The sequence below is a fragment of the Hyperoodon ampullatus genome (assembly GCF_949752795.1).
Source record: "Hyperoodon ampullatus genome assembly, chromosome: 9".
Lineage (NCBI taxonomy): Eukaryota > Metazoa > Chordata > Mammalia > Artiodactyla > Ziphiidae > Hyperoodon > Hyperoodon ampullatus.
Window position 1 is genome coordinate 6,229,787 of NC_136922.1, and position 19,482 is coordinate 6,249,268.

The window sequence follows — 19,482 nt, forward strand, 5'->3', positions numbered from 1 at the left end:
ATACATGTGGTTAGACACATGGGCGGACTAAGAGAGTTGCGCCCTCGCGGTAGTTTGAAGCACTCTTTGGGGCATTTCTTCCAGGTTTCCTTTGGCCAATCATTTGATTTGCCTGGTTCTGAGTCCGTATTTGGTGTATCTCGGGATCCTGCCACGTGTGCCTGTGCATCCCTGAGCCAAGATGGATTCTAGTGAAGAGGCCTATGGGTAGTTGACATCACTTACTATGGGGTGGCGCCCCCTCCCTTTTTGACCTCCAAGAAGCTTTCTAGCTGGGAGGGTCTCCTTGACTTCGAGAATGGAAATACGTGGCCTGTTATCTTCTATTTGGGGGGCGCCCAGCCTTCTCTCTCAATTGTCCTGCTATTCTCGTCTTGGAGTATCAGTCTACAGGGAATGAATCTCCAGTTGCTGGCCATGGGGGGGGGGGGGGTGCCCATCTGCCTCCTGCCTCAAAACTACTAGTTATGTGAGCTTATACAAGTTACTTAAGTCTTACAGATCTGTTTTCTCCTCTTTGAAATAGACAGAACCATATTTAACTTGCCTTTAAGTTACTGAGCACCAAATCGAATAACACATGAAAAGTGCTTATTTATTGTAATCATTTTTCTGGTTATTATTATTGTTGTTGTCATCTTCCAACACTTTTCTTCCAACTGTTAGGAGACAGTTCTTTGTGAATGTGTCACATTTCTTCAAGTCTGAGCATTAACCGTCAGTTTGCCCAGATTTATGTACATTCCAGGATAAGAAAAGATAGAGATGTCTCCTTCCCCAGAAGAGATTTACAATGCAGAGTAAGTAAGATATTGTCCATCTGGAGAGGAGGATGGGCCAGCTGCCAGCAGCCCCTATATGAGATCAAGGCCTTCCTCATCTTGGGATTCCTTATCTGAAACACACCTACTGCCTATGCAGGTGACCCCTGGCCCTCTTCCCATCCTCCTGTGGGAATTGAGTTGTGAGTGTGAGCAAAGGTGGCACTCTGGCTCTTGGTACTGCTGTTGGTATTGCTATGAGTAGTAAGCGGCCTTTTCTCTCTGACCCAAAGGGCTTGTATTTTTCTGCCAGTGTCTATGAAGCTGTAGGTGGATTACTTGTTAGCTTACAAGAAGGATAAATCTCAGACACTTCCCAGTTCTTGGCTTGACAGTTTAACACCCACTAATGTCAGAGTGGTGCTTTGTTTAAGTATCGAATTGCACTGTATATGCAAGAAAGACATGATTTGGATTGTTCCTTTTCCTATGTGCTTTAAATTTCAGTTTTCTTTCTAAAATACCCCTAATGTGTTCCTAAACAAAGGCATGGTTTTCTTAGCTTAGGAACTTTCCTACTCTGTATATGATAATGAGCACATTTGTAAGTTGTGGCACAATTTAAATTTAAAAGTGATTTCTCCACCCTTGCAAAACAGGCCCTTTTGCCAGAATTCAAGTAAAATAAAAGATATTTGGCACGCCAGTACAGTTTTGTGACATATGAATTCTAGGAGAGTAATTTCATTTCATGTCTTATCAAATAGTCATCCATCTAGATTTCAGGAAAACTTTATGTTGATTCATATCTCACTTATGTCAATGAACAAGAATATTGTAGTTTATGCCCTTTCTTCTTAAGGTGAGGTCTGTGGTCAAGCAGCCTGAGCAGCGCCTGGCAGCTGGTTAGAAATGCAGAATCTCAAGCTCTACCCCAGACCTGAAGAGCCAGAATCTGCATTTAGCAAGTCTCCCAGGTGATTATTAAGCAATGAGGAAATCAGGGTACCTTAGGGAGGTACTTTTAGCAAAGTCCAACAGGCATCTGTCTGGGGCTTGTTATAACTAATCATGCTTATCATTGACTTAGATTTTAAGACCTTTTAATTCATAGAATTGCTAGTTCTATGGACGTTTATGAATATTTTATTTTGTAGCCATTTGCTTTTTGGAGAAAGGTATTAAAAAAGAGCAGAAGGAAGGAGTAGAATTAAGTTCATTAAGAGAACCAGAGTTTTCTCTCTCTTATATACTTGTTTAAGAAAAAAAAAAAAAACTAAATCACTATATTATACAGTTGAAGTTAACACAATATTGTAAATCAGCTATATTTCAATTTTTTAAAAAGTACTGTTTGTTAAGGCAAAAAAAATCAGTGCTTCTTAGAATTATCTTCATTTAAAAGACAAAAAATTACAGACTCTGAAGAAAAGAGTCTGAAATAATGGACAAATTTAGTAATTATATTACTTGCAGGGCAAGTAATCAAGGTTATTTAATTTTTAAAAAGAGAGATTGCCAGAGGATAACTTAATTGCTTTGCAAGTATAAGGCAAGTTTATAAGAAGGTGTTGACATGTATGATAAATATTTTTCTATTAATTACGTGATGCACTCAAGATAGTTTTTTATAGTTAGAAATTAATTGTTTTTGCAGTTTTTAAAATAGCAAAGTAATTCTTAAGGTGAGGCAGAGGGAATACTTTCATTTTGAATTGAACTATAGTTTTTAAAAGTACAAAAGTTATTGATTTATTTGCTGGATCTAGAAGGACTATGAAAAGACTTCATGTCCAGTAAACTCATATGAATAACTGCACCTAACAGGTAAAATTTTTCAAAGTTCAGGGATACCTCAGAGATATTACCGCTTCAGTTCCAGACACCACAATAAAGCAAGTTTCACAAGCTTTTTAGTTTCCCAGTGCATATAAAAGTTATGTTTACACTAAATTGTGGTCTATTAAGAGTGCAATAACATTGTCTTTAAAAAATGATGTACATACCTTAATTAAAAAATACTTTATTGTTAAAAATGCTAATCATTATCTGGGCCTTCACTGAGTCTTTTTTTTTATAAATGTATTTATTTTATTTATTTTTGGCTGGGTTGGCTCTTCGTTGCTGCACGCAGGCTCTCTCTAGTGGTGGAGAGCAGGGGCTATTCTTCGTTGCGGTGCGCGGGCTTCTCATTGCGTGGCTTCTCTTGTTGTGCACCATGGGCTCTAGGTGCGTGGGCTTCAGTAGTTGCAGCACGTGGGCTCAGTAGTCGTGGCTTGTGGGCTCTTGAGCGCAGACTCAGTAGTTGTGGCGCTCGGGCTTAGTTGCTCTGCGGCATGTGGGATCTTCCCAGACCAGGGCTCGAGCCCTGGTCCCCTGCACTGGCAGGCAGATTCTCAACCCCTGCGCCACCAGGGAAGCCCCCTTCACTGAGTCTTAATCTTTTTGCTGATGGAGGATCTTGCCTTGATGCTGACCATTGACTGATCAGGGTGGTGATTGCTGAAGGTTGGGGTGGCCGTGGCCATTTCTTAAAATAAGACAACAGTAAAGATTGCTGGGGTGGCGGGGACAGTGCTATATAGATGTCATTTTATAACAAATTTCAGTCAGTGATAAAATATCTTTGTGTTTTAAGTGACCAGAGTCAATTTCACTCATATTGTCAGTATGACAGTAACTCTACTCTGCAAACACATTAGGTGTGTGTATCTTGCTCATTGTGTTCTTAAGGCAAAGCCAGCCATCATCACAACTGTTCTTTTTTCAATTAGGGAAGATGTTCCAAGTCCTCAGCTTCATGTACCATGAAAATATTAAACGTATTGGTCAGCTCTGCATCACAGTGTGGGTGAAGAGGAAGTGATCATAAAGTATGTGATCATTTGGTCATTTCAGTAAAGCTTCATCTTTGGGAGCTGGCATGCAAATTTCCACAGGGCTATGAGAAAAATACTTATATTAGGAATAATACTGATACAACTATTATATCTTGAGAATGATGGAGAGAAACCTGCCCATATTTCTAGTTGGATGAGTGCTCTGGTATCAGAATTGCACACTGGTTGAGATGGTTGAGAAAATATAAATATCAAGTTGTTATGAGCAAGGAAGCTAAATACAAATTAATTCTGAAGCAAAAGAGTAGCACACTCTCAATTGCTTGAAATTCTTATAAATGCCTATAATTAGAGAGGTTCAAAAGTTTTCTGTACCAACATGTAAATAGAATATATTAAAAAAGATACTTGGGACTTACTCAGAAATTCTTTCAAGTTTTTGACAAAAGTCAACAGACTGAATTTTGGGCATGTCATGATTCAAGTTAATGGGAATATTTGTTTAAAAATGACAGCACTTATCAGAAGTTTTGATGGGCCATGATTTATAATTAGAGGCAAACATAAATTGTGTCTTAATAATGTTCTCAATATTTTCACTTTTTATTGATGCCATTTTCTTTTGGTATATACAGAATTTCTTATTCCTATGCATTTATGTAATTTTCCATCATAGTTAAAATTATCAGATATAAATATGATTTTAGAATTTGAGGGGCTTTCCAAGTGATCTAGCAAAGGCTTTTATTTCAGAAAGAAAAACCTGAAGCTCAGAAGAGATAATTGAATCAGCCATGGCTGTGGGTGCTTATTACAGGCAGGACCTGAACTAGACCTGGTTTTCCTAAACTGAATTAAAAAATGGTCAATTCTTTTTTTTTTATTATTATTATTTTTTATTAGTTTCTGCTTTATAACAAAGTGAATCAGTCATACATATACATCTGTTCCCCCATCCCTTCCCTCTTGCGTCTCCCTCCTTCCCACCCTCCCTATCCCACCCCTCCAGGCGGTCACAAGGCACCGAGCTGATCTCCCTGTGCTATGCGGCTGCTTCCCACTATCTATCTACCTTACGTTTGGTACTGTATATATGTCCATTCCTCTCTTTCGCTTTGTCACAGCTTACCCTTCCCCCTCCCCCCAAAATGGTCAATTTTTTATTAATTTTTTTTTTTTTTCTGTAGGCCAAGGAAACTGTAAGCCAGCAACCAATGTTAGGGGACAGCAACATCAATTTGAGGACAGGAGTGGTCAAGTCCCAGAGTGCTATTAGCAAAGATACTTGTGGCACCTCTAGCCATGGGAGGGTGACCACATGTCTGGTTTTGGCTGAACAAGAATTAATAATAGAAATTAAAATCACATTCACAATATTAGCAAAAGCCATGAATTACCAGCAGTACTTTTACTAATATATTTAGGACCTGCATTTTATTTTATTTTATTTATTTATTTTTATTGATGTATCTTTAATTTAAAATATTTTACCAGTTTTGGGTATACAGCATAGTGATTCAGTATTTTTACAGATTATACTCCATTAAAAGTTATTACAAGATAATGGCTATAATTCCCTGTGCTATACAATATATCCCTCTTGCTTATCTATTTTATACACAGTCGTATGTACCTCTTAATCCCATACCCCTATCTTGTCCCTTCTCCTTCCCTCTTCCTACTGGTAACCACTGGTTTGTTTTCTATATCTGTGAGTCTATTTCTGTTTTACTCTTTACATTCTTTTTCTTTCTTAGATTCCACATATAAGTGATATCGTATGGTGTATGTCTTTCTCTGACTTACATCACTATGCATAATATTCTCTAGGTTCATCCACGTTGCAGCAAATGGCATAATTTCATTGTTTTATGGCTGAGTAATATTCCATTGTAAATGTATACCACATCTTCTTTATATATTTGTCTGTTTATTGACACCTGGGTTGCTTCTGTCTCTTGGCTATGATAAACAGTGCTGCTATGAACATTGAGGGACATGTATCAGTTAGAATTACTGTTTTTGTTTTTGCTGGATATATACCCAGGAGTGGAATTACTGAATCCTATAGTAGTTCTATTTTTAGTGTTTTAGGAACCTCCATACTGTTTTCCATAGTGGCTACACAGATTTACATTCCCACCATTGAATGTTATACTGACTGTGAATTTGTCATAAATGGCCTTTTTTTATGTTGAGATATTTTCCCTCTGTACCCACTTTGATGAGAGTTTATATCATGAATGGATGATGAATTTTGTCAACTGCTTTTTCTGCATCTATTGAGATGATCATGTGGTTTTTATCTTTCCTTTTGTTAATGTGGTCTATCAAATTGATTGATTTCCATATGTTGAGCCATCCTTGTACCATGGAGTAAATCCAACTTGATGATGATGTATGAACTTTTTTATACATTGTTGGATTAAATGTACATTTAAAGTAATTATTGGTAGGTATGTACTTATTGCTGTTTTATTACTTGTTGTCTGGTATTTTTTTATAGTTCTTCTCTGTTCATTTTCTTTTTGCTTCTTCCCTTGTGGGGTTTTTTTTTTTTTTTTTTCTGTATGTGGGCCTCTCACTGTTGTGGCCTCTCCCGTTGCACAGCACAGGCTCCGGATGCGCAGGCTCAACGGCCATGGCTCACGGGCCCAGCCGCGCTGCGGCATGTGGGATCTTCCCGGACCGGGGCACGAACCCGTATCTCCTGCATCGGCAGGCAGACTCTCCACGACTGCGCCACCAGAGAAGCCCATTCCCTTGTGGTTTGATGATTTTCTTTAGTAGTATGCTTGTGTTCCCTTTTTTTTTTTTTTCCTACGTCTATTGTTGGATTTTGATTTATGGTTATTATGGGGTTCATACATGTTGACCTGTAACTGTATCTAGTTGTTTTAAATTGATAGTCATTTAAGTTCAAACACGTTCTAAAAGATCTACATTTTACTCCCCTCGCCCACATACTGTGTTCTTGATGTCATATTTTGCATCTTCATGGTTATCCCTTGTTTACTGTAGTTATGGTTCTTTTACAATGTTTTGTCGTTTAATGTTCATACTGGCTGGCGTATTTAAGTGGTTGATCCTCAATATGTGCAATATATTTGCATTTCATAGTGGGATTTCCCCTTTCATATAGATTCTTACTTCTTTTTCTCTTACAGAAGACCTTGTAACATTTCTTTTAGGGTATGTTTAGTATTGATGGACTCTTTCAGTTTTTGCTTGTCTGCGAAGTTCTTTATTTCTTCTTCTATTCTAAATTGTAATCTTGTTGTGTAAAGTATCCTAGGTTGCAGGTTTTTCCCTTTAAGGACTTTGAATATATCATGCCACTCTCTTTAGACCTGCAGAGTTTCTGCAGAGAAATCAGTTGATAGCCTCATGTGGATTCCCTTGTATGCCTCTTCGTTTTTCTCTCATTGCCTTTAGAATTCTCACTTTAACTTTTGCCATTTTTATTGTGATGTGTCTTGGTTTGGGTTCATCTTGTTTGGGACTCCCTGTGCTTCTGGATATCTGTTTCTTTCTTCAGGTTTGGGTAGTTGTCAGCTGTAGTTTCCTCAAATACATTTTAAATACGGTTTTCTCTCTCTTCTCCTTCTGGGACCCCTATAATGCGAATGTTGGTATACTTGTTGTTCCAGCGATCTCTTAAACTGTTTTTATATTTTTAAATTTGTTTTTCTTTTTGCTGTTCCGTTTGGGTGATTTCCATTATTCTGTCTTCCAGATCACTTATGCATTCTTCTGTATCACTTGGTCTGCTACTCATTCCTTATAGTGTGTTGGGGGTTTTTTTGTTTGTTTTCTCCAGTTACTGAATTCTTTATTTTTGATTGGGTCTTTGTAGTATTTTCTAGTTCTCTGTTAAAGTTTTCACTGTGTTCATCTATGCTTTCTCCTAATTCAGTTAACATTTTTATTACCAATGCTTTGAATTCTTTATCTGGTAAATTATTCCTGTTTCATTAGCTCTTTTTTTCAGGGATTTTCTTTTGCTCTTCTAATTGAGAGCAGTTCCTCTGCCTTTTAATTTTGCTTAAATTTCTCTGCCTCTACGAATTTAGCTGAAGCAGTTACCTATTGCAGTCTTAAATGTGTGCTATGGGAGTGTGTCCCTGTACAGGCTGCATGTGCCCAGTGCCTTTGGTGGGAGAGCTGGATTTGACGTGGATGCTAGTAACATCTTTCTTCAGCCTGTGCTGACATCTGTCACCCTGGTAGGGGGTGGGACTGCACACAGAGGGACTAAAGCTGAAGCTGGGTGTGAGGCAAGACTTCCCCTCTGCTCACTGGCCATCACTGCCCTGTTGTGGGTGGGGTCTGATCCCAAGTTGCTGGAGCAAAAGCCTGGATGTTCAGGCCTCAGTTGGTTCTGTTCTCTTTAAGTTTGTGCTTTCCTCTCTCCCCAAAAATGGGATCCTTGCCCCAGCGTGGTGGTCGTGCTGAAGCCAGGGGGGCCCATGTGAGCTCTCGGCTCATGTTGTCCACAGACAGGAGTGTGAGCTGTCTCAGATGAACTGCTCCGTCAGGTGCAGTTGTTTCCCTTGCTCTGCTCAGACACAGCCTTGGGTGCCAGTGCCTTTTGTCCCTCACAGCTGATCACAGCCTTAAGACTCTGCTGCCCCCACTCTGTGGTAGAGCCACACCACAGGGCAGGCAGGGCCCACATGGACTCTCAGCATATATGGGGGCATGAGCTGTGATGGAGCAGCCGCCATCAGAAATCTGGGCTTCTTCTGAGGTGCTGCTTGAGTAAGTGCCAACAGTGGCCACAGCCACTCCACCCAGGCTCCGCCCTGGGATGGGGTCACCTCTGTGTCCCTGTGTTGAATCTTCTTCCCAGTTGTGGCCACCCCAGAACCAGTGCTGCACTGTGACATGGAATGAGTGGGACCAGGGCGTTCTCTCAGGTCGGGCTGAGCCAGGCAGCAAGGTGGTCATGGGCCACCAGCAGCCGCTAGAGTAGTCTTCTCTTCACCCTGATTTAGGAGCAAGCCAGCACATGCATGCACCCCTCACAAGTGACGTCCAGGCTTCCCGCAGCCCTCCTGTTCATTGCAGAGGTCCTCCCACCAGCCAAAGGGTCTCATGTCCCCCGTGCAGGACACCAGTACTGGTCTACCCCATCTGTGACTCACACCGCATACTCCCCAGGGAGGGTCTCCATCTGTGTAATCTCCCTTTTCCTTTGAGTCCCCTCCCAGAGGCACAGGTCCTGACCCAATCACTTTTCTTCCCTTCCTACCCAATTACATATGTATCTTTCTTACAGTCTTGGTTGTACAGGAGTCCTGATGACAGTTTCCAGTTAGTTTTCAGTGAGAATTGTTCTACATGTCGACGTAGTATTGATGTGTTTGTGGGGGGGAGGTAAGCTTCACATCCTCTTACTCTGCCATCTTGATTGATTTCATTAGGACTTGAAGTTTAAGAAAGAGAAAAGAGTATATGAGATATATGTATAAGAGTTGAAATGAAGAAACAGTAATAAATGTGGAATTGATGAATGATTCTTCCTGGAATGAAAAGCTGACTCATGAAGATACCAGTTTGTCCCAAAATTATTGGTAAATGTGGTTTTAATTCAACAAAAGATAGTTCTCAAGTTCAATAGGAAAATAGTGGTGGAAAAAGTAGCGTGACAGAGTATGGCAGCTTATTCTTCTGGCATAAATTAAAAGTGATTAGACACCATGGAGAAGGGTTTCACTGGCTTGTGTTTGAAGTAGAGTCCTGACCTTAGTTGTTGAGTGACTCTGAGCCCTTTCCTTGACACTCTAAGCCTCATTTCCTTAACTGTATAATGGAAACCATATTACAGCTAAGACTTTAAGCTTGGTCAAGGTTAAGTGAATTAGTACATGTGATGTTCTTAGATTGGCATAGCTGTGATTTTCAGTACATGTCAGCTAATATTTTTATTATTAATATTAAAAAGTAAGAAGCTGGTGAAATAATGGGAACAGTAAAGGAATATGTATCCAAATAGTAAAGGAAATGTATCCATAATCTTAATTGATTATACACAGTGGATCAGGAACCAATAATTACTCAATAAAAGGGAAAATTGGCTATTTGAAAAAAAATTGCTTAATCTAATTGTCCCCTCAAACTATTGGGGAAAATAATTTCCACCATGACTAAACACCAAAATGTAAAATAAGCAAACAAAACCATCAAATATTAGTAGAAACTGTAGATGTTTATTATCTGAATAATGGATGGTTTTCTAAGCATAAAAATACTTTAAGAAATCATAAAGAACAGGATCAAAAGTTAAAATTAAAAGGTAAGCAACAACCTGGAAAAAATAGGACTTACAATTCACAGGTTTATATGACAATTAATATGTGAGAAAAAACGTTCACTTCATTAACCACTGAGGAATTCAAGTAATTATTGAATATTGAAATATTATTTTAAAGTATAGTTTAGCAAATAAAAATGTTGTGTGTCTGAGAGTGAAGTCAGACTCTCACACATATTTAAATTGGCTCAATATATCTAGAAAGTAATTTGGCAATAGATAAAAACCTTAAAATCATCCTTAACTAGGAATAATATATACATATGCATGTGGGTAAATGCTATAAGCTATTTTCTCTGGATTTTAGAATAACCATTTTGTTCCTTTATAATATTTCCTAGTTTCCTATGAAAAGTGGGAAAATCAAAATAGATAACAAGTATTTTAGTAGGAATAAAACAACCAAGATTTTTAATATCACAGCCTCTGTTCACTTTCCTTTTATTTTCCTTCATTGCCATCTGGTGTCCAAAATGTAGATCGCTTCTGATACCACAATTTGTAACTACAGCCTGATATGCAAAATTGTTTGCAGTTTATTTAACTTAGATAATCCATTTAAATTACTTTATATAATATAAATTTGTTACATAAATTATTTACAGTAATTATATGTAAAGTAGTTTACTTATATTTTATGATTTTAAAAAATACCCATGTTCCAAAGCAGGCCAGTCTGAACTTGAGTTGTTTTTGCTGATCATCTACACAGCGGGAGCCCATAATTTTACACTGTATTTCTTTTTCATGGCAAAAAAAAAAAAGAGTTTGAAATACGTGGATGAGGTGAATGGGTGGAAATTAAGGACATACTGAGTGGTCAGACAAAGATTAACTGGACCACTTTTTCTCTGCAGTTCCAAGTGGAAGAATATCACCTTTGGATTTATTTTGCCTTTAATTCTTCAACAGTCTAGGGGAAAACTACTTGAGCCCACCAACCTCTTCAGTGGGAGCCTTGGTACTCCATGAAGGTGTATTATAGGTGCCATTTCTAGACAAGGTTGCTTTTCAGGAATTTGATGCCTCTTTGACTTGTGCATATCAAGGCAATGTCAGCATTTCATCGTTTGTATCCCAGGTTAATCCAATGAGCAGCAGAGCCTCCTCTCTCAGAAATATTTTGTGGATGATTTCTTATTCAGTGCAGGACATCAGAACAAAAAATAGACCTTGCCTTTACAAAGCCAAGAGTTTAAGTTATTTCATTTGAGAAATTAACAATTTGTTTGGATCTTAAATTATCTTTTAATTTGATATGTGTACTCGATTGTGATATTTAATAGGAAGGTTCATTGGAAGCATTGAAATTTACTGTTCATGGTTATTCCCAGAGACTGTTTCAAGAACTAAACTAATGTTTGAGGGCCACTTGTACCATCCCAGTAGTGAACTTTATTTAAGGGTCACTAAAGCTGATATTGTTTATATGAATCTTTCTCATGAATCTAGGAATCTATTCTTATTTCTTATGAAGTATACTAATGTTTTAACTAAAATAATTTTTAAAACAATAGAGTTGCAGTTGATTTAACATTTACTATGTGCCGGGCTCCACGCTAGGTATTCTGCATACATCTTCATTTGGATATTTTAATAGTGTCTTTTTGGACAGAGTATTTATATTTATAAATGTACAAATTTAACAAGATATTGCAGAACTAAAATACAGGTTCTATACTTAGAAGCTTTTAGCTAAATTATTGATCAGTATTTGTGCACTGTCTTCTAATTATCTTAAACTCCATACATTCATTCAGTAAATATTTATTTTGTATGTTTATTTTACACCAATTATATGGATACCTATTAATATGTCAAGTACAGTGGTGGGATGGCTGTTTTCTTTTTTGGCCATGGCTTTTAATCCAGTCAAAGAGTCTATAAAGATATCATACAAAGAAATATAGAATTATGACTGTGATGTATTCCATAAAAAAGATATATCTAGGCCTATGAAACTTTTAATGGGGTGATTTGACCTAGTCAGGGAAGATCATGAAAGCCTTTTATAAGGAAAGAATGTTGAAGTAAGTGGGACAACAAGTGTTGTAGGCGGAAGCAGCAGGGTATGTGGAAGCGGAAGACAAAAGAATGTTCAAATGCTGGGGCAGAGATAGAAATCCCTCCTCATTGCTACCCCAGATGCTCACGTTAACCCACACACCTTCCTGTCTCAGCGTGCCAGCAGAGATTTTTCTCAGAATTTCTGATCAGGGACCTACCTGGTTGAATTTTCTGGGATTGGGAAAGGAATGAGCGCGACGTTAGTTTGGATTTGGGGCTCTGTAGGATTAGTTAAGTATACATATTTAAAAGAAGTATTTTCTTAAGAGATTACAAAAGCAGGACTCCTTAAGTCTATTTTCAGTCACCATGTAGTATTTCAAAGCTTTGTAATGCTATATTATTAGACTTTTGCCCTAAGTTGTGGTTAATGTATTAAATATGGGGTTTATAAATTACAGTCTGGACACATGTCACCAAAGACTGTAATTTCAGTTTGTGAAAGTAAATCTGTTCTTTTTTTTTTTTTTTTTTTCTATTCTAAAAGCAAGTGAGTCTAAGATGTCTGAAATATATACTTACCTTAGTCAGAACTTTTCACATTTCTCATTCCTTTGTTGGAGAATAAGATTTGCCATAGGGACTTATACTTTGTAAGTTATTCCTTTCTCTGCATTATTTATGAGTTTTGTTATGAGTATAATTGTAGTGTTTCTGTTATACACCGCTGAATTTGTATTTAATGAATTGAATTTACATTTAATCAGTTTGTGTTAAAGTGACTTAATGAGATGCTTCACTCTTCTGTGTTCAAAGCAGGTTAAGGCCAACCGAAAGACTCCGGGCAATACATTATTCAGTGTTCATTTTCTGCATAACTTGTAATTTTATCAAGTTTCATGATTTAACTAAATCACATAATAACATTTCCTCTAATCATTTCTAATGATTATTTAAGGTCAGATGTTTTACCGTTAATGTATTGGCAATCTATTTTTATTTTTACTTTATTTTTTTACTTTCTAACACGGGAATTCTCATATTCTTTTGCTTTCAAAACGGGATGTGTAGCATAAGATTGTGTCAGGTTATCAAATAATGGGGGGGGGGGGGGGAAGGCAGTGGGATTTGGATCTGAAGATACTGACTTTTCAATGTTTGCCTTTATTGAAAACAAGTATATTGGAGCTTTGTTCTCATATATATGATGTACCCAAAAGTAGTGTTCCAAGTAAAAGTGACAAAGAACTCCATATTTATCTTTGCAAGACATTTTACTTCCTGTTTTATCTATACTCTCTCCAAACCTTCCACCTCCTGTTTTACTTTATCCTGATGACCTTGCTTCATGGTCCACGGGAGACAAAAGCCACAGGCAGTAATATCATTTCCCCACACCAAATCTCTGTACACCCAGTGGCAGGGACTCAGCCGTCAGTCTTCTTTCCCAGAACAATGAAGTGGATACGTGGTTTCTTACAGGCTTGTTCCTCTAAGAGCATGTGTATCCCATCCTTCCCCATCTTCACAAGGGCTTCGTTTGTCACCTCTGTTCTGTTGCCTGCACCGTTTTCTTCCTTCTGTCTTCAGGATAAATCCTCTTTTGCTCTAGTGACCCTTCGCTTTCCTGGTGGCGCAGTGGTTAAGAATCCGCCTGCCAATGCAGGGGACACGAGTTCGAACCCTGGTCTGGGAAGATCCACATGCCGTGGAGCAACTAAGCCCATGTGCCACGTCTACTGAGCCTGTGCTCTAGAGCCCGCGTGCCCCAACTACTGAAGCCCACGCACCTAGAGCCCGTGCTCCGCAACAAGAGAAGCCACCGCAATGAGAAGCCCGCACACTGCAACAAACAGTAGACCCCGCTCATCGCAACTAAAGAAAGACCACGCGCAGCAATGAGGACCCAACACAGCCAAAAATAAATAAATAAATAAAATTGAGAAAAAAAAAAAAAAAAAAAAAAAAAAAAGCAAGGCAAGTCCACCCCTTCAGGGACCACCCTGTTCGTTCTCTGCCTCGCAGCCGAGGTGCTCTGAAGACTTGTCTCTGCACGGGCTAATTCCTCCCATTGTTGTTCAGCGCGCTCCATGTGTTCCACCCCCTGACCTCCAGACGCTGCCTGTGTAAAGGGGATGAGTGCAGTGGGTGCTCTTAAGTCCTCATCTTTCCTGTCTCTGTCCCGCAGTGTGTTCTTCTTGAGACTGTTTTCCTCTCATCATCTGAGACAGTCCAGTCTCCTGACTTCCTTCCTGCCTCCAGGGGATCTTAACTCCTGCTCAGTTTTCTCAGGGACCCCTCCTCTGCTTCACTTTAAATCACATGGTTTTAAATCAAATTTCTCTGCTGAAGCTTTCCGTGTTTTTTATATTTACTCAAGACTTCTTCTGAGCCTCTTGCTTTCAACCTTATGATTTCTTGACATCTTCACTTGCGTATCTCACATACTGAAATCTCACCTGCACTGGAACTGTGTGCTTCTCTCCCCTAATCCTCAAGTGTCCCTGAACCCGTCGCTCCTCCGGCCACGCAGATGCCCATGTCAGAATTCTCTTCTTACTCGACGCAGACCTAGTGCACCATCACAAGCTAGTGATTCTTTCTCCAACATAGGTTTTGAACCCCTCTTTTCGGACCATCTCCGTGAATAACAAAGCCACTGTCTGTTCAGCTGGGTTACCGCAATAGCCTCCTAATTATTTTCCATCCTGTGAATTTTGCTCACCTTACATCCAATTCCTAAACAGCAGCTAGGGTGAGCTGTTAACGTTCTAGATTAAATTATTTTGCATTTGGCTTAAAACCTTTCGTGACTGGTCGTTCAACAGAGAATACGTGCCTAATTGTTTAGCATTTCCATTAGACCCTGCTTCCGTCCCTGAGCGCATTTCATGTCATTGGTCCTCATATGAAACTGAGCTAAACTCTCCATCTTTATGTTTCCCTAAGAGGCTTCTTTCCTTTTTGTCACATCAGGGTCTTTTTACGTGTTGTTCTATCTGCCTGGAATGTTCTTCCTCCATAGTCTTCAAGGAAATATTTCTGTGGAATCACAGGAAATGCCATTTCTTAGGGAATTTTCCCCCCAACTCTTACAGTCCGAATCAGAACCCATTCAACAGATATTATCTCTTAGACGTTAGGATTATATTGCTTTACATAACTCATCATGATTTATTGTAGTATATTGAGAGGCACTGCGGGAGTAGTTAAAATCCCAGACTCTTGCTACAGTGCTAGTCTGAATCCTGACTCTCTATTACTTATTTGTTACGTGACTATGGACAAGTCATTTAACTATGCTTAAGGTTTCTCATCGGGCTTCCCTGGTGGCGCAGTGGTTGAGAGTCCGCCTGCCGATGCAGGGGACACGGGTTCGTGCCCTGGTCCGGGAAGATCCCACATGCCGCGGAGCGGCTGGGCCCGTGAGCCATGGCCGCTGAGCCTGCGCGTCTGGAGCCTGTGCTCCACAATGGGTGAGGCCACAATAGTGAGAGGCCCACGTATAACAAAAACAACAACAACAACAACAAAAAAAGGTTTCTCATGGATAATAATACTACTTACTAGCAGCGCATTTTCAAAGGGGAAATGATTAATATTTGTAGAGCAAATAGTCAATGCAGCACAAAGTAAACACGTTTAAGTGCTTACATACATATATGTGTGTGTGTGCATAATTCACCTCATGTCTGAAGGCACAGAGCTCTCACCTACCACAACTCTGGACACATAACAGGCCGCCAATGAATATTTGCTTAATGGACTGATGAACTGTACAGTGTACCTTATCACTAGGCTTCAGGGATCTTCAGAGAAAAAAGAATGATGCATTATATTTATGAGAATAGATAATCACTTATGTAAAAATACATTTTGGCTTGTGATCCACCTATTAAAATCATTATGTGCTTTTGATCTGAGAATATCTTCAACATTTGATCTGGCCAGCCCCTTTCCTTTTAGCAAGTATGTTTTTATTATCATTCTCATTTTGCAGGTGTGACAATCTAGGCCCCAGGAGCCTAAGGGGCTTGTACACATAGCAGAGTTTATAAATGATAGGATGACCCCATTCATTTTAGCGCCCTGATCTTCTTACTGGAGTCCTATTATTATCTTTTTGGAAATATCCAGTGAACTGTGTGAACACTTTTTATATGGTTGCTGAAATTACTTTGGTGATCATTCTTAAATTTTCAATTGGGGCAGGTATTATTGGAGTTTGTTTTCTCCTTCTACAGACTCTTTGTTGTTCAGGCCCTTATCACTCACAGCAGTAACTCTGTCGTGACCTGCTAGCCCTTTCTCTTGCCTCTGTGATTCCACTGCATTCCCTATATAACCTCTATAGTGATAGTTCTGAAAGGCCACTCCTTGTTCTTCAGTCTTTCAGATTACTTTCCTGTTTTAACCCCCATGGAAAGACTACCATCAAATTTCAAATTTACCAAATGTCTTTTCCTGTCATTCTATGTACCACTTTTCCATTTAGCATTTCCTCATGTGAGGCAAGTAAAATGCTCAGTTTCTCCCTGTATTCTGTGCAGGCATCATCATATCATTTCTGCATTCTGAATATATTTCATTGTTTGTTGAGTGTTTTGTGGTTTTTCTTTTTCTTTTTTTTTTTTTTTTGTAATCTAAATGCCCATAAAATTTGAGAGCTGGGAGAGACCTCACATAACTCAAATCCCAAATTTATAATCAGGGAAACCAAGCTAGGTTCAGGAAAGTGTCAATAAGCGACAGGCTAATACAGTAGGGGTTGGGGCATGGATGAAAATTACTGTTTGATCTTTAGTGTACTTCTGTTACCAATCTACTCACTTTTCTTTATGAAAGAGAAAGCAATGCAGAAGGATTGAGAAGTATAACACAAATTCAGTAAAAATTACATGATTTATTTTAATGTTGGTTTATACATTTACCTTTTTATCTTTTGCAGTTTAACAGCAATGCCCAGGATGTAAGCTGTTTTCAGCACCTCGTCCAAGCAAATGTAAGAAATAAGAAAGTGCTGAAAGATGCAGTGAATAATATCACAGCAAAAGGAATCACAGATTATAAGAAGGGCTTTAGTTTTGCTTTTGAACAGCTGCTTAATGTAAGTATTAATACTACCCCCTTTTGTCTTTTATTATTGAATTGTAGGATCTGAATTTCACTATCCTGGTAGTTACAGCTCTGTAGGGTTAGATAACAGTTCTGTTTTTCATTCATTTAGAAAGCAGATGTGTCTAGGCAGTAGAAATGTTTGAACTTTTTTATTTTTAAATCCAAAATTCAGAAGGTTTACAAAATGTAGATTTTATTTTTCTTTTAGATCTTTTCTTCTACCCTCTTTTTACAAACTATGTTTAAAAAAATACATTTGTAAGGTAATTATTTAATTTACTTTTGAAGAAGCACTGGAAACTTAGTTGGCATATTTAGAATATCATCTCTTTTGTCTTATCTCCATTAGTACTGTATTTATTTGGAAACTTGTGCTCTCCATCATCAAATGGTTTCTGGAAATATTTCAGTTTTAAACATCTAGTTCGAGTCTTCAGGTTGTTCCTAAATGTACAGAAAGGTCCAAATGGTTAACATCAAGGTAGACAGGAAGAGCAGAAATTCCTTCCAAAGAGAAAATTCCCTTGAATGAATCATCGATGTCTATAGTTAGGCTTTTAAACTCTGGCACACCTACTACCTGTCCCATATCATAACAATATTATAACATGAATCTCACACTGCGGACTAGCACTTTCAAATGGCCATGTTGTGTGTTTCATTTGAACTATTTGAAAGCAGGAGCTATCATTCAGGTTTGTATCACTTCTGAAGCAATATTATTGCAGTGGTTCAGAGTATGGGCCTCACATCTCTCTGCCTTGGTTTCCTAACTTGGGTTGTGTAAAGAATGTCCACAGAATCTGTGGACATAGAAAACCACATAGAAAAGCACGCGAGACCGTAGGCTGTTGAGTTGGTGTTATAATTCATTAATGACTAGCATGTGGCCGGGACAGAATCAGCACATAATTCCTATCATATTTGCTGAGTCACTAAATAAGCCCTTATATTTGGTCTTTTCTGCAAACTTGATTTCGTTGTTCCCGAAGTAAATCTTCTAAACAGTTTTCAAGACCTTTGATTGGGCGATGACTCATTGATGTGTTCATTCAGCCAATATTTATTGAGTGCCTCCCAATTTATCCTGTCACAGTGCTGTTGCTGAAATTCCAGACATAAACAAAACCATTTGTTCTCCAGAAGCTCGAGCCTCACATGCTAAATCATCATTTATCATATAACGTGTTAGTGCTGTTACAGGGTATTCACGGTGTGTTTGCTCAGAGCAGGTTGGGGAAGGGGGCTCCACTTACCCAAAGGAGGTCAGAAAATTGTTGCACTTCCTTGAAAACAGGATTTTGAAGAATGAGCAGAATCTAGGTAGGTGGTGAGGGAGATAAAATGAACAGCATCGACAAAGGCACAGAAGCATGGGGTGTCATGCACATTGAAAGAATTGCAGGTGGATTGGTGTGGCTGGGCCATAAGCAGGAGGGGAGAGGTGATGGAAATGGAGAGACCATGAGCTGTCTTTAAATGAAGTGTGTAGGAGCAAATGAAAAGCTTGTGGTAAGAGAATGACACGGTCTGACGAGTGTTCTACGTTAAGAAGCTATTGTAGCAATCCTGGTGTTGGACTAGATGTGCAGAGATGTTAAGGCGAGTGACCTGATTTGGTGGGTAGGAGGGGCTGCCGGGAGGGGGTGATTCCAAGTTCTCTGAACTGGAAAACTAGGTGGATGGTGGCACAGGAGTCTACAAAGAGGGAATGTGAGAGTAGAATTTTCAATTATTTGGAGTGTGAGGTAGTGATATTTTTCTTAGATACCATTCGATAAGCAAGTAAGGAGTTAGAAAAGCAAAGAAGTTCCACACTGCAGTTTTCAGGGGAAATTATCTTTGGTAAAATGTGTATGATTATTAAATAATGTATGCTTCTTAATAAAAAAAGAAACCTCAAAACTTTAAAATTCAAGAGTAATTGATCATTAGAGTGGGATATATTCTTTCTGTAGTAAAGGAATGTGAAAAGTTTTTATATTAACTTTTTTCTCTTGAGTCAATAGTCAAGTTTTCTAGATCTTGGCATTTTAATTATTCCTCTTAGTCTTGTTAACTGGCCTCACTCATTCCTTCCTATTCAGTTTTCTGTTGTGAAATGATGAGGAGGCGTCTCAAACCTAATGTACTATTTCAGAGGTGGTCACGTAGAGGGGCCACGTTAACTCCCACCTTCATTATTAGTTGCTGATAAAATATGATCTAACTCCTATTGGTCTCTCCCACTGCCTTTACCAAAGTTGTAAATGATTTTTAATATGTCCTCGGTAGTAAGCCTCATGTGTTCTGCTTTCCACATGTCCCTTAGACATTGCAATTCTTCATTTTAAAATAATTTTCCCAAACGCCATGGCTTGCCTTGTTGAGCTGAAGCATGTTCTGTTACCTCTTTCAGACACTTCTAGTCTTTTTCTCATCATGCAGTGCCATTCCTTCT

At 38.8% G+C, this 19,482-nt stretch overlaps 1 protein-coding gene across 6 annotated transcripts in view; it reads left to right on the plus strand.

Moving 5' to 3' along the window:
- Positions 1–19,482, plus strand: part of CACNA2D1 (calcium voltage-gated channel auxiliary subunit alpha2delta 1) — a gene marked incomplete at both ends in the record, with an annotated part of 496,553 nt that overhangs the window by 392,816 nt on the left and 84,255 nt on the right. For 5 of the 6 annotated variants that reach the window (XM_079711931.1, XM_079711932.1, XM_079711933.1 and 2 more), the window contains one exon: positions 16,873–17,031. In XM_079711931.1, coding sequence (XP_079568057.1) covers positions 16,873–17,031 — 159 coding nt within the window. Of the gene's footprint in view, positions 1–754; positions 805–16,872; positions 17,032–19,482 lie in introns of those variants that run through there. The other variant, XM_079711936.1, reaches the window with a different exon arrangement.